We start from the raw sequence: 27,092 nt of genomic DNA, 5'->3' as shown, positions 1-27,092 counted from the left end.
CATAGGCCAGAGGACGCTTAAACATGATCCTGTGGATTCCCTTTCTTGTTCTCTGTAGACACTCAACAGTATACACACTATACCCCTACAGCATACAGCAGCTACAGCAGCCACAACTCGGCAAGATAGTGTAGATCATGTTTTGCCACAAGACAGAAAAAAATAAACTGTTTTCTACAGAAGAGAATATTAAATATATCAACTATCATTATTTTATACAAGATTGGCCGCACCTTACACAGGAGCCACAAGATGTTTCAACAGAAAGAATAAGAATTGGTAGGAAGAAGGAATTATTTATTATTCAATTCTAAGTGACCTCAGTTTCACATCATGGAATTCCATTTAGTTTTTAAGAAAGATCACCACTGCTTACAGAATTCTTTAAGCAATTTTTACAAGATCACTAGTTATGCTTCGTTAGTCTTCTTATTTCAGGTTTTTAAAGGCATCTTAATATCTTTCAGGTGCACTGGGATTCAGTATCACTTTACTCATGATCACAGAAAAAGACATATATAAATAACACAATACACAGGTCAGAAAGTCTAGAGGAACTGTTATGTCTTCCGCTGTTCATAATCTGACAACAGTTCTTCACAATTTAGGTGTACTGTTATAACTTAGTAGAACAACACTGAAACGAGGAACCTTAGTGTTAGCCCAGAAAATACAGTCAGTCTGCTTTGTTGTGTTTGGGTAAAGGAAAGAAAACTCAAGAGGAAAACCCTTATGCACCAATTCTGTAAACGCACAGTGAAAAGCCATGCTGACGGAGGAGTCAGTGCAGCATGGAAGTGATCTTTCAGGAGTGGATCTTGTGACGTACGGTGGAGTTTAAAGGAGCAGCTTTGAGGTATATCTAACTGGAACTACAGGTGACCAAAAACAATAGTAAGGAAGAATGGTGAGTCTTCACTTTTCGTAAAATACTTTGTGGTGATTTCACTCCTCAGGATTCCTTCTTTTCCTCTACTTCTAACAGCTCATCAAGGAATTCCATAACTTCACCCTAGAAATGATTAAATTTAACAGAAACAAGTTAACTCTGTACTGCGAAATTCGTGGAAAATTTTAACCATTTTAATCAAAATGTAAACTAATAATAGGTGTCTAAGTATTTTTTAACACCCTTCATACCGAAGCTAGCACAACAAGCCTATAAAATGCAAGTAAACAGCCCACACAGGGGTAGCACAAGTACTTGCAGTGACATACAGACCTTAAAAGAAGGAAATGTTACACTTCACAGTAAATCCTCCTATACTTTTTCAAGTATTTAAATAGACAATGAAATCCTCGAACTTAGAAAGTAGAGGCATAAATGTTTAAAGCACCTGTTAAATTAGGAAATTGTTAAAATACCATAAAACAGCAAAGAATTTTAGAAAGCTTCAAAATTCAAAGCGAAAGTGTTTTGTAAAACTGTAACTTTGACTTTGCATCTGTCTGCTCCAACTGTTTATGTCCTCTGTCACACCCTTCAACACACACTTTCTCCATTTTCAACCACAGATCTTCACATGCCATGCTTCAATGCAGCAAAAATGTAAAGAACCAGAGATAGTGGAATGTTTTCCATATTGAAAACACGTATGTTGGGTTTAGATTCAGACCAGAAAATACCGTATTTACAAGCTCCACTCTGCTAATACAGAGTACCAACATAACAGAACAATCTAACCTTCTTTACTTAAACTATTCCTGATGTAGTTATATGTCATATACCATAGTCAAATGTCTTCCTGCAGTCAAGCCTGTATACTTGGGGATGATACAGCCCCACCAGCTAGAATTTACTGCCTTATCAACCAAGCCACAGTAACTGAGCTAAAACCTGTTTTAATCACTTTCAGTCCAAGGTAACACCTTCAGTCGTGAAAATGAAGTAGCTAACAGCAAATGTGCAGCAGCATTTCAGACTCAGATTACTCAAGATTGACCGAAAAAAAATAAAGGGGGCCTACAAGAAAGCTGGAGAGGTAGTTTTTGAAAGAATGCGTAGTGGTAGGATAAGGGGCAATGGCTTTAAACTGAAAGAGGGTAGATTTAGATTACATCTGAGGAAGAAATTCTTCACTCTGAGGGTAGTGAAACATTGGAACAGGTTGCTCAGAGAAGTTGTGGATGCCCCGTTCCTGGAAGTGTTCAAGGTCAGATTGGATTAGGCTTTGAGCAACCTGATCTAGGGGAAGGTGTCCCTGCCCATGGCAGGGGAGCTGGAACTAGATGATCTTTAAGGTCTCTTCCAACCCAAACCATTCTATGTTTCTATGACTGTAGCAGCCCATCTGCTGGCACCCTCAGAAATACTAGTATTTGCTGGTTTGCCTTCCATGCACTGTTCAGAAACAACACTGCCTGAGATGGGAGACCCCGTGGAAATGCCTGTGCATATTTTCACTTTTTGATACAACTCAAATACCGAGCTGTAAGAGCTATGTGGATGCTCAATGTTACACTTCCAACTTTTTATTCTAATAACTACAATGTTCTGTTAAACTGTTTTAATTTAATTGCATTTTTTTAAACTTTCCTGTCCTTCCTTTCTTGACATAAACCTATCTTATAAAAAGATATCATTTAGTTTTTTTCCAAAACAAATTGTCACTTTCCGATAGAAGAATATTCTGCTGGAAAATCTGATCAGCTCTTACTCACTCTCATGTTTAAAATAATGACAATTTATAACAGTTATGTTGAAAGCAAGTCATCCTTGTTGGATGCGCATTCTCCCTCTTCCCTTCACCCCCATTCCAAGTCTTTGTGAACTGTATTAGGCTTCTGAGTCTGACTGATGAACATTGCAAGCGGTATTTTACAATCCTAATTAAATTTAAGCACATTTTTGTCTACAACAGTATTCCTTAGGAAGACAGCACCTTCCAGACACATGCAGTTTGAGACTCAAAATTTTGCAGTTTTCTATTCTAATGAGGCAAGGGCATTAAAATCTCTGTCAGTGAAAATAATAAGAGGAAATAGAGAATTTTTGTCTATTTTCAATACAACAATAGTATTATGGATATGGTGATTAAAAACATTAACATCACATTTTTCAGAAGTGTGATTGGCAAGGAAATAAATAATGAGAACCAAGCAAACAAAAATAAAAGCAGGAGGAAAGCTGGCTGAAATAACTGCTGCTCTTGTTCCCTGCTTCACAGTTCCATCTTAAAAGACTTGAGTTTTTGCATCTATGAAGTGGTTTTAGCAAGTTCTGAAGGATGAGAATTTATTTTGCTTTGAATTTGTTCAAAACATCTAAGTATCCAATTCAACAAAAACATAAGAAAAAATGCCATCACTTTCATATTCCATACTTGTCTTCCTGGTTGCAGGAAGTCTGGCAATTGGAAAATAGGAATTCAACATTTCTGCACGTTTTCCTTTGTTAGAAGTATGTTGATTGCCTAAGGAGCCCGATCATGGGACGAATCCAATACCACTTCTCAAATGCACATGAAGAAAACAGCCACTAGGTCCAAGAGTCACTATGGAAGCACTTGAGAGATACAGAAACAGAGGCACAGAGGACTTCAGGTCAAGTTTTCTAGCGCAGCTCCTAAAACTGTGGGAATAAGCATCTGGGTGCCTCTTGAAGGACTACGGACAGGCAGGTCCTGTTAACTCTGAACACAGTTACAAGATGTGGGGTACAGGTGTCTACTACAGGGATCCCATATGAAATTCAGACTGATTCTTTTACACCTCAAGATCCTAGTTTAATGAAAGAATAACAGATATTAAAAAGGAATTCTCTCCTTGGTCTACCTGCAAAGACAACCCTCAAAAGGTAAGAGCCTGAGAGGAAGAGTAAAAGGCACAAACATCTGACTGGATAATCCAAAATTAAGTATCAGGAAGGCATGGGGATTTCAAGATTGTACCTTCAGTAACTCAACCATGTAGGAACTTAAATCAATTCATATTATTGTCACACTCATCAGTAAGGTAGGATATTTCAGAAGACACAGAAGATCCAGACAGGAATCTTTTTTTTTTCCTTCTGTTACATTTTCAAATGCAGAAACACGTACGAAGCCCAAGTTTTAAATGGAAAATGATGTTTAAAAGCAACAATATTTGAAACAAATTTGACTGAAATCTGAAATCTCCAGTGCCTGAAATTGATCTCCACAGGAAGGTATGACAAACCTTTTGTGGTCTACTGAGAAGTACTGGGGAGTAAGAGAGGCTAAAATATGGCAAAAATATAAAAACAGTTGCCAAAACAATACATATACAAAAAATATGCTGTAACGCAAAGGAATAATTGCCTGGATGTTGGTAATTTTTGAAAAGGCACAAATTTCTGGGTTACAGTTAACGACAAACAAAACTCGTAGTTAAAATATTTTTGCCCGTGCCTTCACAGTCAGAATGTAAAATATTTGCAAGTTGTCCATACTGTGATTGGCAGTGTGATGAAAAGGTGACAATGCTATGTCAGAAGAGCTCATGGCATTGTCACACTAGCAGCTGTGACCAGATCGATCACTGTCCTTGCCCCATTAGCACTCACTTGACACCGCATCAGGCATTTTGCATGACTGAAGTCAGCAAATATTTCACAGGTGTTCATTCCGGGCAAAAAGCCTCCTGCCCACTGATATTGAATAACTTCACGCTGACCGGCAGACCTGGAGTCTGAAAATGTTTCTCTGATACAATTTAAGCACTCAGCACAACAGAGTTCTTCCTGTGATCTGGTACGCTTTTTGGCTCCTACCTACCTTAATAAGGACAGCAAATTTGACATGCAAAGTCAGCTGCAAACTCCTAATTCTTTCTGCTGCCAGCTACTAGAGAGGACAACAGCCACCCAGCTCTAATGCCGGCTACATAAATATGCTGCTCAGACATAGCGCTGATGTAAATCAGAGTTGAGCAATATACGGCCCAAAGTGTGATGTAGCTGTCTGGCTGGTAGCTAGTAAATCAGTATGTGAAGGCTGACTAAGCTTGAGGAGGAGAAGAGTTTGCTGCCAGACCAGTACATGCCTGATGGTTAGGCAGCCAATAACTGGAAAGCACGCACACGCGAGCTGCTTGGTCAGCTGCGGAGAAGCACGTCCTCCTTAGCAAGCTGGCCTTCAGTCCACAGTCACTGACTCCTGGTTTGGACCAGAGGTCAGGTACAACAGCTCTTTTGGCACCCCACAGAATCATAGATCGGTTTGGGTTGAAAGGGACCTTAAAGATCATCTAGTTCCATGACCTCTCTCTCTGCTACCAAACCTCTTCCCTCTCCCAACCCAGGGACAGTCAGTGGAAAGCGGGAGTGACAGCAAGGATGTATGGGAAAAGATAGGGCAGGTATAGCCTGAAATATGGGAGGCATGATATTGAACAGCAGCAGGGGAACACTCCCAGATTGGTGTGAGTGGTAGGAAGAAACAGAGAAGCTGATCTGATCAACTGGAGCCTCTAATTATCTGTCAGATACACAGACTGAGCACCCTTGGCTTAGATTAACAACTGAACAGAGGCACAAACAGAAAGAACAAGTTTTGTACCACAGTGCTACAAAGAAGGCTTTACAGAGGGTAGACGAGTAGGTGGATTATAATAAAAAATAAAACAGAGTTCTTGGTCAAGTCTAAATAAGCCAAGCCAGGCTAGTGAGATCGGTGCACAACTATAAGCAAAGCTAGAGTACTTGCAAAAATAAGTCCTAAAAAGGAGAAAAATGCAGAACTGCTCACTTATTACCGCAACCTGAGCGTCCAAGACCAAGGTACACATTGGGCCAGGGATTGTTGCTGGCCCTTCCTTATGCAATATTAAATGCTGCATTCACACACACAAAACACAGCCTCTTAGAAGAAACATCTGTACTTTGGAGACTCCTAGTCAGCTATTAAAATAAACTGCAAAGAGGAAAAGCTACCAATACACGGCTCAGTTATGGCCCACTTGAGACTGATGGTCCAGCACCAACTCTTCTTTCGACAGCAGCATTTAAAAATAGTAGTAACCAGTAGCAGTTGTACTGCTCGCTGACAGACCCAGACGCTTCGCCTTTGGTTGCTAAGACTAAGCATTGCCTTCTGCATAGCAAACATTAGTCATTCATGGGTCCTCGCCTCCACCTACAATCTGTTCTGTCCTTTCTCAGTGTGGACTGGAAAAGTTCTGGGAAAAAATAGCTTGCTTGCAATAACCCATACTTTCCACACAGATCTGCCGATGGCCTTTTCTATAAGGATTCCGTATGCACTGCAGTGGGATAGCCTGTTCTTCAGGGAAGTAACAGAGAATATTAAAATAACAGTGTCCTAGAATGAATTAAGATCAACTGAAAAATATTATTATGGACATGTTTTCATGTGTGATTATCAGTGAATGAGTAAGAAACAGCCTTTATTCTAACTCATCCAACAAACTGAGCCTAAAGAGACAATACACAGAGCAAGAAGAATTGGCTGGATCTTTGTTTCCCTATCATCTATGACCCAGAAGGAAAATATTTATCCCACAAAACATCCCCCGGCTGTCCTTCACAGCAAAAATTCAGATTTTCCTAAAGTTCAAAGATCTTAATGACTGCAAACTTGTTCAACAGTGAGAGTAACAGATTTGATTCCCTTATGTATTGGGTGTAATGGGAGTAGTGAGAGGGAGTTAAGACTCATGAAAAACAGAAGATTTCGTTCAAGGACAAATAACCATCTTGCAAGAGAGAAGACAAAGGTTTGATATAGCCAACTGTGGAGGATACATGCTTTGCAGGCCTGTTTAGAGCCTGCAAGTGCACACCACACACAGCCCACTGGCCAGCAACATTTGAGGGGAGGGGGGCAAAATAACATTATTTTGGCATAACAGTAAGGCATGTGTCAATGAGTGGCTCAGCCTGAAAGGTTTATTCAGCCTTTGACCACGAAGAAGTTCCTTGATCTAACCTTCAGTTAGAACACGCGAGTTCACTGTAACCACCTCAAAGCCCTCCCAGATCCTCCACGAGCAGTACAGACCAGGCTGGACATTCCTCACATTCTAGCAGGGGAAAAAAAATCCTTCAATTCTTTGTGCAGAAAAATTATTTGACCCTCAACTTGTTTATTTTTCAGATACTTCGCCCACAGTATGACCCACTGTCACATGCTTTTAGGTGTTGGTTTGTTTTTTTTTTTAATATTAAAAGAGCTTAGTTGTTCTTTACATGTGTGTTAACTTCTTTTCTCAAATATTTTTCCATTTCATTTCTTAATGATATATTCTGGACATGTAACTGTTCTCTTCCCGTATACTATAGGAGATTGCAGTACACTGCAGTTATTACAAATGTCTTTTACAGTAATCCAATAAATGTGCTTTCCTCTTAACTTTTTTATAACGCCTATAAAACATGAGTCAACCCAGCTTCAGAGCAACTTCAACATTGCTCCCATAGCACTGAAAACAGAAGCCTTCTAGTGGCTTTGTTTCTGAGCTCTGTTTATGCACTCTTGTCTGCTTTATGCTGCGCGCAGAAGCTTAAGAAAACCTGGGCAGGTAAAAATTCCTCCTGATGTCAGTACCTGCAACCTGGGGACATCCTGCCATTTAAGCCCTACCCTCCTTGCAACTTCCCATGGCAGCTGGTTTAAATGGAAGGAGGAACACTTTTGACCAAGACAGATATCCAAAAGATATGTGAAGCTATGGGAAGCTTCTGGAAAGCCAGCCACACAGGTAGTATCTCCACTAGGAAATGACGATGAAAAATATTTTCTTTTTTCTTTAAAGAAGTATATGTTGAACAGGGACCACAAAAAAACGTCAATTAGCAGCCAGCTCTCTCTGAAAGAGCTGCCACCAGCTCTTCTCGGCGCAGCAGTGCTATTGCAGCCGTGTTGGTCTGAGGTCATGGGCAGGGCAAGGTTTACAGGTCTGCGTTTACAACTTGCCACTACCAGCATGCTTGTATAAATCATTTTAATATATGCAAAAAGTGAGTTAATAAAGCTGAAAATACATTGTTAGCAATTCCTGAACAGAAAATTAGGCTGAATTCAGATTATTATTTGCTATCAGTAGTCCACTGGGCCCTCATGCTTTGATGCTATTCCATACGTTCTCTTTCCACCAGTCACATTAGTTCAACACTTAATTCCCCTTTGCATCACTCTTAGGAATGGAGCATTCAAATTTCAGCTACTATACAAAAATGGACACACACATTATATACAAATAAAAAGAACAAGATGCCAAAAAAGTGGGTCAAAGCTGCCAACAGCTTTTCACCTACTGATTAAGTACTGAAAGAAAAATCACATTGTAGGATCATCCCAGCCAAATAACTGTGGTTCTTATATAATTTAGAACAGCTAAGAAGCTATCCCTGAAAAAAACCTATTCCTTAAGAACACTGATTTTATGGGCCAGAAACACATCTCCTACAATTAGTATAGTGCTGAGTATCTACATTAGCTGAGTATCTGGCTTTTAATGGCATTTCAGTTCGCTATTAAAATCTGTGCGATACTAGGAGTTGTATCTATTATAGCTTTTATGCACTACAAATCTGAAAAGAAATCAAAAAGCTTGACTATCCATGGCCAAGTAAGATGACAACACCGTGTAATGTTCTTTTAACTTCACTGTGGAAAACTGTGAGGATATTTAATAATAATTACTCATAAGAAAAAGTAATTTGTAGCTAGTTGGCGCTAATATTCTCTGTCACCTCTACCATGTTAAATGTTTGAACTAGAGTTTTTCATTTCCTTGTGGAAAAACATTAATAAAGTAACACGAACAGGACAGTATTTCTTGTAGCGACATATGCAAAAATCATTACTGCATGTTCCAGCCTCTGCAATTACTGCAATGTATTATTGGAAGAAGCCACATGTTCTCACTCGCTTTGCTAATGGGATTTAAAAAGACACATGGATGATCTGGGATACAGGAGCACTGAAAAATCTGAATAAAGTGAGATTCTCTACTTGGGAATAATGACATATTCACATAGGAGGACATCCTTTTGCCACATCAATCCTTTTGCTTCACTCAAGGAAAGAGAATTATTTGGTTTTGCTGCAGATTATTTTATGGGCTTGTTGGCCCACAAGCAACTTCGCAGACAGCAAACATGGACCACAGAAACTCACAAAAGCTATGGCCTATGGCCTAAGAAGCACATGGTTTAAATAAACAGAACGCACTAAATTGCCTCCATCCTTAACAATTTTTAATAAAGCTTTTACTGTAACACCTTATCTGTGTTTTTCATCAGATTTCAGCATTCCTATGGAATAAACTTTTCTATCTGTGCCAGGAGAAATATTAAAAAAAAATTCCACTTACACTATCAGCTCCTGCCCATATAGCAGAAACTATAAGGTAGCAATTTTACCTGTGTGCTATTCCTGCTCTGTCTGGACTCCCTGGAAGGCTCCTGCAGCCAAAGACAAGTCCTAGTAGCCAGGGATTTATGAGTTCACTACCAAAAGCCAATGCCAAACCATAGGCATGGATGGCCTCCATCCCTCCCGAGTTCTTCAGCCCTAGTAAGGGAGGGCACAGAAGCCCTTCAGCTTTTCCCCAGGAGAGATGAACAATAACTTTCCTAGTACAGTAAGAGCGTAGGGTAGGGATATCTGTGACATGACCAGTCATTTTGGTTGTTTAACCCAAACATACAATCCAGTGTAATGTGACTTCCTTGACACTTCCCTAGAAGTTTAATTGACATTTCCACTGTACTTCCCTCCTGCAGATTGCAAGGTTATCTATAACTGCACCGGTGAAACAGGCTACAGGAATGAATGTCAGCAAATGAACATGTGTTTATTCTATATACAGTGCTTGAGGCTGAAGACTGGTTCTATAATCCCTTCTTGTAACAATGTATGGGGAAAGCCCTCACAACAGACTGCTTCTTCCCTCCCTTAATTACTCCTCCCTGTGTTTTGAAGCAGCAGATATGAAAAAAGAAAAAAATTACAAATTAAGTTTATGCATAACATAAGAAAACATTATGGGCAAAGCACAAACCAACAAGGGAATATAAAAAAGTGCTCAAGTATGTCACACTGATGAAAATTCATAAAGACTGGTCCTCATCTAAGCTTAACCTTATAACAAGCTTATTAAACTGTCTTTTCACAGAGTTTTATTACAATGGAAAGTCTTCCTAAAGTCTGGTAACCTTGCAATGGAATTTTACATATAGAGTTGTTTTCAGGCCACTACCATACTGAAGGCAGCACAGATATGTTATTATTTCTCCACTATAAAATATTACCTCTCCCTATGTGCTGGATAACTTAAAAATTGCAAAGGTGATTTCATTTTTTAACTCTCTCTTCTAACTGAAAAAGACCTCAGCAGTGCTCATTACAAGTACCCTGCCCCATGCCATAACTGAACGTAGCTCTTTGCCAATGTCAGCAACGAACTAGTCCATCATTTGGAGATTTTTTTAAATAAAAGATTCCGAAAACAAAGCAAAACAAAAGACAATCCAAAGCCCCCATGATTTATACTTTAATTTCAGCTGTGGGAGACAAAGAAATGCCCTTTCAACAATTTAACCACTTTTCTTGCACAAATAAAAGCCACTTTACATATTTCCAGTCTAATAGCAGTCATTATACGTTATTTGGCCATGAATTCCAACCATTTAAGAAGCAAGACTGGGTGACTAAAATGTTACTGTGCAGAAAAACATAACAGATAACAAGACTTCCTTTTGACAAAAATTACAATTTAGGTGGTTACTTCTGGAAAAAATTATAAGGATTTTAAATCTAATTTAAAGATTTCAGAAAAAATATACATATATACTACTTCTCTGCCCCCTGGTGTTATATCTTGCAAAGTGGATTTTCTTTTTTTTTGTGGGCTCAGTGCATTATATTTACCTTTGTGTTGATACTGTTCGTATTTTTTTTTAATAGTACGTTATGTTCTTTGGGTTTGTTTCTTATATTCCATTTACAAAAGAAAAATTTATGATAAATTGGTCACAGTTACAAGATTTTCCCATATTAGCTAAATCCTGGAATTCCATCTATGTATGATCTTCACTTTACTGTGATTGCTGGTTTTTTGACCACAATTTCCTTTCTAGAAAACTCACCTCATCATCATCCATCAGATGTTCCTTTGCGAATTCATACATTTCCAACTGGAGTGTGGTGATGTTGTGGTATCGAATCGCCTCCTGTCAAAACCAAAATTTCTATGTTACTTTAGGGTAGCAAGACAGGGGAGTGTCATCATATCGCACCTGAAACGATTACAGTGAAGTCAGACCCAGACTTAGTAAAAGGCAGATCCCAGAGAGGGTTGTAACATTTGAGAAAAGAAACAGCAGAACAGCAAGCAGCGTATCCAATGTCTTCTGTGGATCTTTCTGAGCACAGGCTCCATCGGTGCGAGAACAAAGCACTTTCCTCTTTCTCATGTTTCAAAGCATTGGCAAGTCTGAGAATAAGGAATGAGACTGCCAGAACTGAGCAGCAGCCTGTGCCTGCATTCCAGCGGGCTTTGGACGAGAGAAAGCCTCAGTCTCCCTGTGTGCTGGTGTACGGCTGCAGGCAGTTCTGGGAAAAAGAGACACTAAGCTATTTTGCATGATAATGACTCACCATCCCGGCCTGAGTCTGGGATAGAGAAATTCTGCACGGTCACCCACCTGTCCCTGCTCGCTTCCCCGGCTGTTTGCCTGGACAGCACAGCTTAGCTCAGTCACCTACTCTCATATTTGTGAATACCAACAGTAAGCTATTTAGATTATCCTGTTTAACTCTTTTTGGGGAGGAAAACAGGAGACTTCCTCTTTCACAGGACCATCTAAAGCTTAGTGCCAGAGCCAAATGCTGCTATCATCCCATTACCACTTTGTGAAAATAAACCAGAGGCATTACGGTTTTCATGGCAAGTGATTCTGACAGCAAGCAACTTCTGTTCACAGTTACATGGATCAAAGTACAAGAAAATACAGTTGCGTGCATTTAATATTTTATATTTAAAAATAAAATTATCTGTAGTCCTCAGCTCCTGAGAAGTTATCAATGAAACATTCAGAGTTAATGTGTAGGGTCCTTGTTCTGTCCTCTCTGCACATGTATGCCAAATCTGTCTGTGGCTTGCAGTTTTACACTGTTGCTACCCCTCGCTCCCACCACCATCAAACACTGTCTCCAATATGGCTATGAAGCACAGTTCTGTTCCCAAAAAGCAGTGACAAAGGAGCGGTCCCTTTCTCCCCTGAGCTCAAACTCACTGCTGCTGCCCAAAAGAACCAAACAGAATTTCGCTGTCGTCTGTCTCAGCTGGCCCTGCACGGCAGGCCCAGGTTGCCAGTGTGCGGATAAGGCGTGTTTCACATAACACAACAGCTGTCCACAACTGAAAAACACTTAACTCAAATAGAGTGGCATTTTTGACTTGAGCTGGCTGGCCTGAGAGGGAGGAAAACATAATTAGCAAATCAGTGCAACCTATAAGGTGCATACATGAATTGCTCTGCAGCATTGCTACAGATAAAGCCAGTCACTTAAGCACTACGTGTAAGTACTGAGCTTAACACAGCATGAAGAATCAAGAGATAATGCCTTTGGGCCAGTGCAGGTTTTGGTGACTGAAGTGTCTAAAGAAGCAACATGGGAAAGGCAACTGGAACGTTACCCTGTGGGGTGCCCACTCTTGCTTCAGCTAGGTTAACGTGAATGACTCTTCACTAAATTTAATTTGTGGAACACGTGCTGCTAATGACTAACTACTTGTACAGCACATACCACTGGTCCCTAAGGAGTCACTCAGGTGTCACAAAGCAGTTAATTCAGCTGCATGACATCAATCCTGGTAAAAAGAAATGATGGAAAATCCAATCTGATTGTCACAGTCCAGGCGGCAGGACTCCAGAAACACAGCAAACATGCTTTTATATACAAAACTTCCCTGGACATGGAAATTTAAGAACAGCATAGAAACCCATTTTTAGAGTAATTTTTCAAAGCTAGAGGACAATCATTGCTGGATGGACTGACATTTACTGTGGGTTCTTTGCAGCAAGTATTCTAACTCAGATAATTAGGTGCAATATAGCCGTGCATCTTTTTCCATCCTCATCCACCCAACAACATTCTAAATGGAGTAAGTGAGTAAGTGGAAAGTTAGTTTAGATGGGGTTATTGTATCTGGACACATTCCAATGCACAGAAGCTGAAATAACAAGCAGGTGAGCAACTACATGTTAGCAAATAATAAGTGATTGACAAAAGCCTGAATGTCGCTGTAATGATCTTTTCATCAAGAGATTTCAGGGGCAAGCTGCTTTATTTGTTGAAGTAGATAAAGATATAAATGTACACAACTGACAGACAAGTACCAGCGTGAATTTACTCATCATCACATCATATTATATCCTATTGTAGTGTATTTCAACACAAAGGGAAGAACTATAACTACACTGCATAGTACATCTCTGTGCAAAACTTTCTATACAGTTTTAATAAAACAGTATGTGTTTAACTCCAGAACCAATAGATAACCCCCATTTTCACAACCTCTGACCCAATTTGTTCGAGGAAATGTCCGAATGTGTCTAGAAGGCATTTTAAGTAACTCACATACCGATCTGGGCTGAAAATCCTCTTCTTTAAGTCCCCATTTGTCTTTGTGGTACTGATAATATACCATGTTCTGTTTCATTACTTCATCTTTCTGGTCAAACAGAAGGTAACTAGCAGCACAAGAAGCTGCATTCTTCATGTCATTCACTAATTAATAAACACACAAAAAAACATCTAGATAAGGTAAATGAACAAGTTTCTACTATTATCTAAGCCCTGAAAAACTCAATTGGAAACAGGACCCATTTTATACTTCCCTACCAGCTGCACAGAAAAAAAAATAAATTGCTTCCCAGAAAGATATATGCTATTTTTCTATTCTGAAACAGGTAAGGCCATGATCTAAAAACAGGGACTTACCTCTGATGGTTTTCTACAAAAATCTTAACCAAATGTCCCTTCCAGGCATCTCAGTACCATTGGGGCATTTATTAAAAAAAAACAAACAAAAAATTAAATAAAAACTCCTCACTTCTTTGTACTAGAATTGACAAAGAGGGAAGAGTCAATGTGTCAAACACGTAGTCAAACAACACAAGCAAAAATCATTAATGGCTTGATGCTACATGGCTGCATGTGTCCTCCCTTTGATGCTGGAGCCTGCAGGAGTAGCTATAAGGGATACATGTGTTTTTTACAGTGCAAGCAGTTCCTCAAGAAACCACAAAATTCAGTGAATTGTTTACCTATCAAATGTGCAATCAGTGAGCACCAGAACACTACAATTTCTGTTAAGCAGTCCCCTCTTTCTTTAAAACCCTTTTAGCCCTGTGTGCCCTACTCTAACAGGGTTGTAAGAATCCACTAGGAAAAAAAGTGAATGGTATGAATACTCTGTAGGTTTGTCTGTGGAAGAAATTCTGAATAGTAAATTGAAAATCTAGTATTTACTCAATAGAATAAAAGGTAGTGTGTTAAATGTGTTGCCTTGAAGTCACAATCTTTATTCTCTCTGACTGAATGAGTTAGAAGTTTAAGAAAAAACTTCTTGTCAGAGCTATGCATTCAACTGCTTAACAACCACATAGGCCTGAGAGCTTGACCACCACGGCTTTTTGACACAAATCATGTGGTTTTTGTACACAGGTGTACAAAATGGGTCTGTGTCATTGCACGTGTTCCAAGGTATAGGAAGTAGCTGACACTGTTTACCCTAACATGTTATGAGTTTCTTCAAAAGGGCAGAAGAGTTGGTGTTTCATTTAAACATCTAAACTACATATGATGAACATTTATCATTTACATGAAACTCTGAAAAGTGTAAGCAACTTGTGTTGGCAGTAGGTATCATATAAAGAACGAAGGGCAGTGACTGATCAGATCACACTTACTCTGTAACTATCTCATTTTTTCAAGACCCAGGTGGAGACCAGTCACAACCATGCATAACTTAAAACAGAGCCATCTGCCCTGGGCAAAATCTAGCCCTTATGAGACTTACATTCAGCAATTTATTTTGTCATGGACAACTTTATGAGCCCAGGCTCTACACATAATGTTTATCTCCCATGTCTGTTAAACAGTTAGACAGGAAGAAAAAGATACCAGGCAGCTCAGACTTTCTGTTCCAGAACAGATTAAAATGCAGATTCTGGATTTTTCATTCTATTTACACTCTAAAGCATTATTACCAGAGGGAAAAGATTATGAATGGAAACTGCCCCACATCATTCCAATGTTATTTAAGCACATTAAATCACTACTTACATTTATAATAAGCAAACTGCAAGTAATGGTACATGGTGGCCACAAATTTCTCGACAACAAAGCCTCCTATAATGGGTGTCAGATTACTCTCACACTGCACTTTGCATGCCAGGACTTCAATATAATGATCTAGAAGGAAGAAAACAACAGCAGAGGATATGGATAGCACACAGTGAATTGTTACAACCCCTCCATTAGCTACCCATTAAAATTTGGCCTTATAATGCCCTCCTGGGTCCTGTGCATCTGGATCTTGCTGCTTAGAAGTACTGAGCATCGACAACTCCATATGAAACATCTCAAGTACTGGTACTCAGCCCTTCTGTAAAAATCAACGTGGCCTGGACTTGAAACGTATCAAAGCAGCAATGGCAGAGAACTAAGCAGTTAGGCTTCACTGACACCTACAGGCAGTCTGTGGCTGTAGGTTTTATATAAAGTGTTGGGGAGTAACATCAGCTCCTAACTGTGAATTTAACAGTGCTTTTTTAAAAAAAAAAAATTGAGATCCTTTGTAATTTCCTTAAATTATTGCATGAATAAGGTCCATATACTGCTGAGTACAACTGTGTCACAGAGAAATACTGCAAGTGATTGCAAAATAAACCTCCAGGGATGGCTGCGTTTTGTGCCAGCAGTTTGTATGTTCTAAGAGACAAGACAGACACAAACATGCTGCTCGCTACAGAATAACTTTCAGCCAGAATGTTTTTAAGTTCACAATCTTGCTTGGTCTACAAAAGCTTGGTACAATGGAATAGGACTAGAGGTGATCTTGTCTTCAAGAAAATACATTCCTAGAAAACGTTCCGTCAAAGAATTACAAGCGTTCTCAGGATAGATAACATTAGACAACACCACCTAACAAAAATATTTTAAAACCTTAGTTTCCCAGTTAGTCACATTTGGCAGGTGAAAGCAAGTTATCTAAGCTCGTGCAGCAGTCTCTGACCAAGGCAAAAGAACAGCAAAGGCCCCTTCCCCCGTTTTTGTCCCTGATGACTCCTAACCTGAAGAATGCCGAAGCTAACTAAAAACAATCAGCGAAATGAAATTACCAGACTCATCTTTTACAAGAGCAGTGGAGTGTCCAGACACAGTAGTGTTCAATTCCAGCCAGCACTTAAAGCCAGAGACGCAAGTTCCGCAGTGAAGCGATCCCATGCAATGAGGACAGCTGGCTTCCAAATATAACTCATGGCTTAGGGATAATACGTACCTAGTGCAACCACCAAATACTTCTGGTTAACATTTTTTGCTACACCTGCTTTTCTGCAGTGAAAATCTTGGAGGCAGGATATATCTCCCTGGAGCAAGAGTATAGTTCAGCCCAGGCAGTGCAAGTAAATTATCTCGAGAACAAAATACTTGAAATGCTGGCACATGGCTGTGATGACATCATGCTGTAACTCCTACCTTTCCTTCTCACCATTACTGCTGTAATTGTCCTTTCCTTCCAAGGGGTAAGAGGAAGGATGACAGCAAGTGCCAATCACAGCTTAGCACAGACACTGTGCTCTTCACAGCGGCTTGGGGATTATCCTGATGTCAGGGCTCTGACCCACTGGGGAAGAAAGCCTGTGTTTCTTGCTTCACTGCCTGTGATTCGACCTCCACTCCTCATCTGCTGTCCAAGTTACAAGATCTGCTCTTGTACTTTACATTTACATATCAACATGTTTCAAAAAAGTTTCCCCTCACCAACATATCTGATGGCTTCAGGACAGAAAGTTGGGCTGGTTTTCCTTCTGGCAACTTAAGAGATTCTGCTGCAATTTTCAGGTTTTTAAGTTTGTTGAGAAAAGATGCAGGCATTCTCTACATAAATATTGTCAACAACACTGACCCCAGAGTACTGGAGAAATTACTTGTTTCTTTTGCTACCAAAGAGTATAGGAAATGTGTATGCACCATTTTGACAGCAATCAAAAAGGTGGTATCTCTTTTTCTTTGCAAAGCAATAATTTTTTTTTTTTTAAGCTACATACTAAAGATGAAATCTTACCTGCAAGCAAAACTCTGCTGTAGGAAAGATGAAGAATAGGCAATGAAAACTTGTCATATTTGTGAGGAAGGAGGTATGTATGACCAGTGATACACAAACCACACAGTAGATTTTGAAGGCAGGCTAACCACCGAGCCTCAAAAGCAGCCAAATTGATATTGAAATGATGGTCAAGAGACCTGTCTGGATAACTATTGCTAGCTGGATGGAGCAGTTGTCAGTACTTACACATCCGTTTTATTCTGATACACAACTTCCATGTTAATATGAGAATTCCCTGTTATGATTTGCTGACAGACCTCATCTATGTTACTGAAAAGAAGAAAAAAGTAAACCAGAATTCAAGCATTAAATTCAAGTGAATTTAATAAACTCATATTGGCCCAAACTGAGCAGCAGCCACCACACACATTTCACACTGCAAAGTGAGGAACAGGACTTCGGTAGCCAATCCTGCGGATAAACTGAAATGGACTTTTGGGACATTTTTCCTTACTATTTCCTAACCACTCACCTGCTATGGAGAGATAGAAGTCTTTAAAATCTTTGATCTCTCGAGAGCCTTCGCAGGCTGCTATACAGTCATCGTAGGCTTTGAAGAAATCAGGAAGAGCCAGTTCCATGTCTGAGATTGACGTTCTCCAATTGTCACCGTTGTATGCCCTGACAGCCCTGACAAAGAGATTCTGAAAAAGCAACGGGAATGAAAACCAACAGTAACTGATGTATGGAAAGCTGTGTATAAATTCAAATACACTAAATGCTGCCTCTGCATTTCTGGATTACTGTATTAGCTGTTATCCAAGCAATATGAGGACAACAAATAGAGATGACTAATGGATTTTACCAGGTATTTCCTAGGTAGTAGAGTATATAATTCCCTTTCAGATCAACAGAAAAGCCTGCTGGACAGAGGGAATAGTGTTAGTCTAAAGCACAGGGTTTGATAGAGATCTTCAGTGGAGTCTTAACACCAAATGTCCAGGTTATTTTAAGTTGTGCTGCTACAGCGCTCGTGCACCTGCTTAGCTCCAATAGTGATTTGGATGTAGTAGCTTTCAGATATGCCACTGTATACGATTTACTGTGACTTAAGGAAGAGTGAAAACCACAAGAAGTGAGAATTACTGAATGCATCAAGAAGGCAGAACAGAGACAATGGAGAAAGACAGCAAGGGGGAAGGAGAGTAAGAACTAAGAACACGTAAGCAAATGAGATCCTTGAATCTCACACAATAAGAGGAGTAATAGAATAGTTCCAAAAGACCAGATTCTGAATAAAAAGCATACCTCATAAGGCTTTGTCTCCAAGTCTTTAATATGCTCCTCAGCATCAGGTATGGTCTTATAGTAGGCCATATTTCTTTGCATCATTTCATCATCTGGGTGCTTCAGAAGAAATGTGTGAGCTGCTGCAATAGCTTTTGGAAGATTATTAGCCTAAACAGGGATGGGGAGAGGAGGAAAGGGGGAAAAAAGGTTAACTGGAAAAAGAACAGTTCAAAGTTTCCAGTTTTTGTCAATGAACTTTCCTGTAGCCTCTATATTCCCAAACTTACTTCTACTGAAACCGCAGTTTCAGCAGATACAATGGTACAGTAAAACTGATACAATTATTCTCAGTTTTACTACTAGCTGCATCACTAGAAACATTTTTTTTAAATTTTAAAAGTCTAATATCATTGCAAATAGCATAGATGATGACTGTAAGTCAAAAAGATGAGTTTTTTTCCCTTCTCCCTCCCCTGTTCATAAAGCTGACAAGGCACAAGAGTATATATACTGTTGCTCCTGTGTGGGATTAATCTCAGAGCAATTACTCATGCTAGCCTATGGATACTGGGCAGGAGTCATCACTGACAGGTTTACATGGTGTTTATGTCACTTATTTGCCTAGCAGCACTGAAGACAATGTTACAATAACGTATTTTCCTGATGGCATTACAAAGTTGGAGCAAACAGCAGGGACTTGCTCTGTAATTGTGTCCTAATATACTACGTGATTTTCTGTACCCATTTTGAAACTAATTTTAAACCCCGTTAGAGATACTTTGCGAAGTATATATTCCTCAATTACAACGGCATGTGCCAAATACGTATGTACTTTCGTGTGCATGCATTTATATTTTTTTATCTATATATACATATTTCTATAAACTATATAGTATATAGACACAAATATTTAGGATGAGTGAGAGAAAGTGAAAGTCTTAAGTATTTGTGAATTATTACACCTTTTCCCACATAAGCCAAGATCTGCATCAACCCGTTCAGCGTACTGATGTGTAGGTGACACAGAGTTGCGCCTTCCTTCTGAAACAGCTGAGGGAAGTGTACATATAAATCTACGAGCAAGAATCACAAGCACGTATGCACACGCACTCTTCTACTTGCATCCATAAAAAGTACCCTTTAATTGCAGAAAAAAGCTTGTGAGACGACAAACATGAGCTCTTGCTGCTGTGCTGCTAGAAGCGTCCCAGCGTTGGAGCTCCGCCAGCTGCCCTTCCTGGCTGTCCAAAAATGATGTGCTTCTAGCCAGCCCAGACAGTGCTAAACACAAAGGGAAATCTCAGCTGCACTTTCGACAAATGCCTGGTTTCTTTTGTGCTTTATGCTTTAACCCTGTTTGTTAGTAGGCATTTTTGCTCAGTCCAGAATTCACTCTTGGTTTCAACTTTCACCACAAAATAAAAAATAATAAAAAATAAAAAGTTTTGTGGAAACACATTCCTAAGTGAACTCGGCAAGAAAGCTCCCTCCAGAGGAGCAAGCAGCAGCACAGAAACATCTACTCCCAAGATCTAAGACGTGGCAAAATTTCACTTTTGAACCCACCTGAATAAACATAGGGTCACTCTAAAAAACTACATAAAGCGTTTCCCTCTGCCTTCTTCCTATATTAGAAATGTTGTTGGCAGGGAGGGGAGTAGGGGAAGTGACATTCCTTTCTCCAGAAAACTACCAGCCAGGAAAAAGTCGTTTGTACGTAGCAGTTTTTAGCTCTAGAAGGCCATTCAGAACTGCCCAAGTGGGTGACAGGAGCTCAGAGCTGGACTACAATCTAATAGGAAAGACAATATAAACAACTGACACTAAAGGCAAAACCACCAACCTCCACCGCACAAACCTACTGCAAATGTGATTGAAAAATAGTTTAAAGGGAGAGGGAGGGGTTTCTGCAATTTCCCTCTCACATTCCTACCTGTCAGGTACTTAAATGTATCAGAAAGGATAAGTAGGAATGATTTTTGCTCTGATCCATACACTGCAAACTTTGTATGTACCACAGTGGGGGAATGAACAGTTAAAGACAGACAGAAAAGAAATGGAAACGTTCGTGGTGATGTCATTTTGGCATCCGTATACGGCTTTGAGAATGCGAGGAGTGCCTGCCCACTCTGTTCTTCAAAAGAAATGTCTCCTGTTTTGATACTTTCTGTTTTGTGTGTGCAGAGGCTTTAATGTAAAAAGGTAAGTTCTTCTCTACGGTCTTACAGATGGCTTTAAATGCACAAAATTATGCCAATGCAATACTGTGCATGTGGATACTGTTCCTGCTTTATGAGAACACATTTCCTTGCTTCTGTTTGTGTCATTTGGGGAAACCATTGAATATTTTCATGAGAAAATAGCACTCCTACAAAGAAGGCACAGCAAGAGTTAAGAAGATGTGTGCTTTCAAGCAGCAATCTCAAAAAACAATGCACAAGCATACAACCCTATCTAACATGTACTGGGATATACTGGGAGGGGATCCTAAGAGAGAAAACAATCTAACCAAAGGGTTCACCTTGTTTTCTTCCCCCACAGATGTCTCATTTATTTGAAATGCAAGTAACTGCAGTATATGAGGGGATGCCATGAAGGACGGATCTTGATTTAGAGAACAGAAGGTGAAGATGACAGAGGGAGAGGGAGAAAATGGTCAGCTAGATCCTGGACAGAACAATGACCGGAAGCTAGAAAAACGGGATAAAATCTGTTAAAAGAGGTGTCCCAGTCTTGGCTGATCCAAGAGCAAAAAGTAAACACCATTCCAGGGCCAGCATTAGTGTCGCACTTCAGCAGTCAGTTTTTGCTTTATTCCTTCCCATAGCTGTAACAAAATTGGAGTTGTACAGGTTATCAGGCTACCTGTGAGTCACAGGCTGGGGGCTGCTGCACGTGAAAGAACTGGATCAGAAGAGAGCAAGTGAGGAAGATGGACACGCTGGAGGAAAGCAGCGAAGAACACTTGCAATAGTAGAGTGGTGACATGAAGGTCTGAAAAAGGTTTCAGAGAAGGTTAGAAAGAAGCAAGTAAGATGGCCAGAAAGATGAGAGGGACAGAGGCAGGAAGAGCACAACTACAGGAGAAGGAGGCAGGGTCCAGTGGCTGGGGGTTTGGGAAGAACTGCAGAGGCTAATCGAGGGGACGTGCTGGATGAGTTGTGGAAAAACTGGTGAAGAGTAAGCTGGACGGTACTACGTGGGCAAGCAGGGGGAAAGACAAGGCACATGGTAGTCCCAGTGTGGGTTACACGAAGAGAGTCTGACAGACTTGCCAGGGAGATGTTGAAGTGCAGGGTGGGGAGCGTGGGAGGGCAGGAACTGGGGAGCCAGACCATGGAGGGGGAGAAATGGAGGTGGGGCAGACACCAACTGGCAGCTGAAGTGGTGCGGAGGAGGCGATAGGGAACTAGGCTACATCCCATAGCAACGTGCTGCAAGAGGCAGGTGGGAGGCTGGCACGACGGGACACTTCCCACGCTGGGCGCATAGGGCACCTGCACCCATCAAGGTTGTGCAGGGACACACCACATTGTCCTCCTCCACCACGACACTGACAGGCACGCTTGGCTTGGCCTGGCCTGGCCTGGCCTGGCCTGGCCTGGCATGGCTTGGCATGGCTTGGCATGGCATGGCGTGGCTTGGCCTGGCCTGGCATGGCCTGGCATGGCTTGGCATGGCTTGGCATGGCATGGCGTGGCTTGGCTTGGCCTGGCCTGGCATGGCTTGGCATGGCTTGGCATGGCATGGCATGGCGTGGCTTGGCATGGCATGGCGTGGCATGGCATGGCTTGGCTTTGCTTGGCTTGGCTGGAGAGCGACACAGCACCAGGCGAGACTTTGGGGAGCCGAGGCTGGTGGGGCAGCAGTGGCAGGGGAGGGCAGAGAGACGGGAAAGCAGAGGAGGGACGAAGGGTCGGCCTCACCTTGAAGTAGGCGAACTGCAGGTACTTGTAGGGCTCTCGGCGCTGGAACTCTTCGAGCAGGTCGCGGCCAGGCTGTGCCTGGCGGAAGGCGGGCAGCCCCTGCTTGCAGCGCCGCAGGCACTGGGCCCGCCGCAGCACCCCGGACAGGAGGCGCAGCTCGGCCAGCGCTCCCCCGGCGGCGGCGGCGGGGGCGGGGGGCTGCCCGGCGGCGCTGCAGTTGCGGTGACAGAAGGCCTCGCTGTCGCGCAGCAGCCGGTAGAGCCGCATGCTGACCTCCAGGTAGTTGACGCTCTCGGGCCAGTTCTCGGTGCTGTACTGGTCCAGGCCATAGCGGTACGCGGACTCCAGCGGCATGAGCTCGTCCCGCGGGAAGCTACGGAAGCTGTAGCGCTCGTACTGAGCCCCCGCCGCCGCCAGCAGCGCCGCCAGCGCCAGCCACATGGCCGCGCTTTCGGCCGCCACCCGGCCACCACGTCGCCGCTACGGGAAAAGGGGGGCGGCGGGGCCGGGACGGGCCGGGACGGGCCGGGGGAGGAGTCGGAGGAGGTGTCGGGTCGGGGGGCGGGGTGAGGCGTTGGGTATCCGCGGCGGGGAGGGGGTGCGTTGGTGTGGGTAAGAGGGTGGTGGGGAGAGCGGGACCGATCCCGGTCCCGGTCCCAGTGTCGGTCCCGGCGCCGGGGCAGCCGGGCTAAGGGCGCACTGATGTGGTTAGGCCAACCTTAAGGTATCCGACCTCAGAAGCTGAGCAGGGACGGCCCCGGTTCCTACAGAGATGGGAGATCGCCCGAGGACATCCTTTTATTTTGCCTCGGCCCCTTTCCCAGAGAGCGCTTTCTCCTTTCCTTTTGATGTAAGCTATGTCACCAGATGACCAGACTGATGATCAAGGCAGGTCAGAAAGAGCGGGCTAAGCATGGAAACTTGAGAAAGGAGGAGGCTCATCCTCTCTTACCAGGATCGTAGTAATTTGGCCATGGAAATGTTTCACTAGCTGCAAAATTCCCGTCCTTTAGCTTAACTTGCCTTATTTTCAGAAGAAAAAACACACCCCACTTGCTGAAGCTACCTGCCTCCTTTAAGAAGACCCTCTGCCCCGGAGCATGCAGAATGATTTTCTGCATGTTTATACCTTTAATTGCAAAGAAAACTTGTGTCAATCAGAAGAGGTTGAAGTAGAATGATTACCAGTAGAAATGTTCTAACTCATGCCTAGGTAATTGTGGCTGTCTGTATCAACAGCATTGTTTTAAGCACCTCGGGGTGCTAGGTTTGTGACTTTACCATCTAGCACCCACCTCTGCGCAGATAGATAATGAATAAATATCTCTGCTCCGGGTGAAGATTGGCTTTTTGCCCACCGGCTGAAAGAATCCTAGTTTTGAGGAGGATGTTTTGGCGACCCAGGCGGGACTGCCGTGAGAGACTCAAAGGTGCAACGCTTCGAGAGATAGTTGTGTGAGGGTGAAAGTGGGGCGAATCTTTTGAAGTGGTGAGTAAAGAATTTTATTTCTTGTGCAGAAGATGAAGTCGCACGTAGACGCTTGGTAATGGGGGAAAAGATGACCATAATTGACTAAGATCAGAGCCAAGTGCACACTTAGTGGAAAAAGGAGGGACAGGGTCAGATCGATCTATGATTCCACCATGTAGCCCCTTGGGTTGTATTTGGAAAAATGGGAAGAAATTTGGGGGAGATGCAATGACTAAAGAGAAAATGAAGACAGATTGTAATTAATGGTGGCCAAACAATCAAGTAGGTGATGGTGAAGAGTGGCCAGAAAATGGGTCTTTCCAATTTAATGCTCTCTTGCAATTGATGTTGTTTTGTCGGCGACTTGGGAAATGGGATGAAGTGCCATACGTTGATGCTTTTATGTCATTATCTAGAAAACCAGATGTAGAAAAGCAATGTAAATTAGGGAATGAATTGATAATGCCGTGCCTTGAAAGAAAAGGGACAAATCAGCAAGTTTTATGTTGTGGAGGAGAGGAGCGAGAAGATGTACAATTATTGATTCCCTCTTCCCCACCACCCTATGATGTCAAAAAGGAAGAGAATCAAGAAAATCAAGCAATGGAAAGGGGACAGATGGGAGATGAGAGTTTTAGCCCCATCTCAAGGAGAATGAAAGGAAACACTAGACCTGTAAGCCAGGCCCCTCTGAGGCAGGCATTAGGACCCCAAGGTAATCCTGTGTTCCTACACATCCTGTTTCCTGCCTCAGATTTATTTAATTGGAAGCAGTTGGTGAAATCCTATAGGGAAAATCCGGAGGGAGCATATCAACTTTTAGAGACTATTATGCTTACTTACAGCCTTCTATTATGCTTACTTACAGCCTTCATTGGGGAGATAGGCAAGCTTTACTAAATCTCTTTTTTTTACAGATGAAGAGAAAAGCATAGTACTAGAAAAGGCCAAAGAGGAAGGAGAGAGATGAAACAGGAGAGAATAATACCCTGATGAATATTTGCCCTTCGAGGAAGACCCTGGACAGGATTCAAATAAGAAAACAGACCTGGCGCAATTAAAACTATATCAACAACTGACATGATACAGAGTCCTTTGTGGGGTCCCTAAACCTAGAAATCTGTCTAAATTGTATGAGGTCCGACAAGAACCTGCTGAGAGCCCATCAGCATTTTAGGAAAGGTTGTGTGGGGTGGCAAGAAAGTGGACAGACTTAAATCCAGAAGAGAAGGCTAACTCAAAGATGTTTAATCTGTTGTTTATTGGGATATAAGAAAATATAGGTTATAAGAAAAAAATAGGCTATAAGATATATAGGCTATAAATAGTCTATAAGAAAAATATAGGATATAAGAAAAAAGTTGCAGGAGGAATGTCCTTTTCACAATGAATTGAAATTGCTTATAATTTTTTTTTCCTCCCTTACAGGGAGGAAAAGAAAAAAAAGAAGGAACATGCTAGAATAAAATGGCAGGCTTCTCTTTTCGCAGCAGCTATTCTGGATAGGGGAGTTTCCAGAGGATGGAGGAGAGGAAGTAGGGAAGGAAAAGGAGGGAGAGGAGCACTGGGAAGAGGAACAGGACAAAGAAGGGCCTTAGGGCTACCTGATATGATGAAATGTTTCTAACTGGCTGTGCATGAATGTGAGAGACTGGACTGTGGAACATTTGTCTCAAAGATTGCCTGTGTGAGAGACTGAGCTGTGGAAAAAGATTGTTTCCGTGGAAGCAATCAGAAACTGCAGGGTTAAAAGGACTGTTGAGACAAAGCCCAGGTGCGTGTATGATTGCCCACCACTGGAACACTGAAAACTTGGGACCCCTGGGACGCAGCGGATGCAAGGTGGTGACTTTGCTTGCAACTCTATCTCAAATGCTTGCTTGATTTCTGCCTTTTTCTTCTACTCTATCCTATTGCTATTATTTTTTACTTCTGATCATGAAAGCTGTTTCAGGTATATGGTGTTTGACCTTGTTTGTGTCTTAATCTCACCCTTGGGATCATATCAAATCTTCCCTGACATCACAATGAATGACAACGTGTGGCCTTGGGAGTTTTCACCCAAATCTTGGGAAGCTGGAAAAGACCGGCAGCATCCTTTTCCAAACAAACAGGTGAAGTAAGCAAGGGACGGCCTGCATGCTTGCGGGCTGTGGCTGCTACAGCTTTGCTAATCCAAGAAGCCCTAAAGCTCACTCTGGGACAACCTATAAGTGTATTGGTCCCTCACACAGTGATGGCCACCCTAAACGATAAAGGACACTGCTGGATTTCTCCAAGCCGGTTGGCAAAATACCAAGCCATCCTAAGAGATCGAGAGGATGCGTCTCTGAGAGTGCTGTCCACTTGAAAAGAGCTGACCAAGAACATTTACAACATGACTGCTTGGCCAGAATTGAACAAGTTTATGCCAGCAGACTAGATTGAAAAGACACACCATTGAAAACTGTGGACTTGGAACTACCCACAGGTGGTAGCAGTTTTATGCATAATGGAGAAAGGAAAGTGGGATGCACAGTAGGAAACCTCTGGAAAGAAATGGAAGCTAAACCACTACCCCAAAACACCTCAGCACAAAAGGCAGAAATAATTGCACTGACCAGAGCCCTTGAAATCGGATAAAACTCCAGAGTCAATAATATTTACATGGATTCTAAATATGCCTTTGGGGTTGTTCATGTCCCTGGAGCCATCTGGAAAGAACGAGGATGATTAAATTCACCAGAAAGAAGTATCAAATAAGGACAAAAGATCCTGAAGTTGTTACGTGCACTTGTAGAACCAAAAAAAGTTGCCCTAATTCACTGCAAAGCCCACCAAAAAGGACCAGGAGAAATAATCCAGGGAAAGATAAAAGCTGATTCGGCAGCAAAAAAAGGCCATCCTAAAGGAGCACATAGTTGAGGCCCTGATACCTGGTAAAGAAATGGCCATAAGTCCTCCCCAGTCCTGCGAGAGGGAGAACCAATTGTCAGAGGTGCTGAAGCGTTCAAAGGCGGCAGGAGGGTGGTGGGTAAGTGCAAATGAGCAGGTTCTCACTGCAGCCCAACTGATGGAGATGCTCCTCCAGAAGTTAGGTGAAGAAACTTGTATGGGAGCAGCTGCTCTGATAAGCAGTATTGAAAGATACACTCTAG

At 41.9% G+C, this 27,092-nt stretch overlaps 1 protein-coding gene across 1 annotated transcript; it reads right to left on the bottom strand.

The window, feature by feature from the left end:
* Positions 1–952: 952 nt before the first annotated feature.
* CRTAP (cartilage associated protein) lies at positions 953–22,925 on the bottom strand. The gene is made up of 7 exons (XM_086615172.1): positions 22,485–22,925; positions 18,577–18,726; positions 17,801–17,972; positions 15,282–15,410; positions 13,576–13,721; positions 11,075–11,158; positions 953–1,012 (listed from the first exon to the last, which is right to left on the bottom strand). Exons 1-7 carry the CDS (start codon positions 22,923–22,925, stop codon positions 953–955), a joined length of 1,182 nt encoding a protein of 393 aa, XP_086471298.1.
* Between the last annotated feature and the right edge of the window lie 4,167 nt (positions 22,926–27,092).

The sequence above is a fragment of the Tauraco erythrolophus genome, chromosome 7 (genome assembly GCF_009769465.1).
Source record: "Tauraco erythrolophus isolate bTauEry1 chromosome 7, bTauEry1.pri, whole genome shotgun sequence".
Lineage (NCBI taxonomy): Eukaryota > Metazoa > Chordata > Aves > Musophagiformes > Musophagidae > Tauraco > Tauraco erythrolophus.
This window is presented reverse-complemented; position numbering and strand designations above follow the sequence as displayed.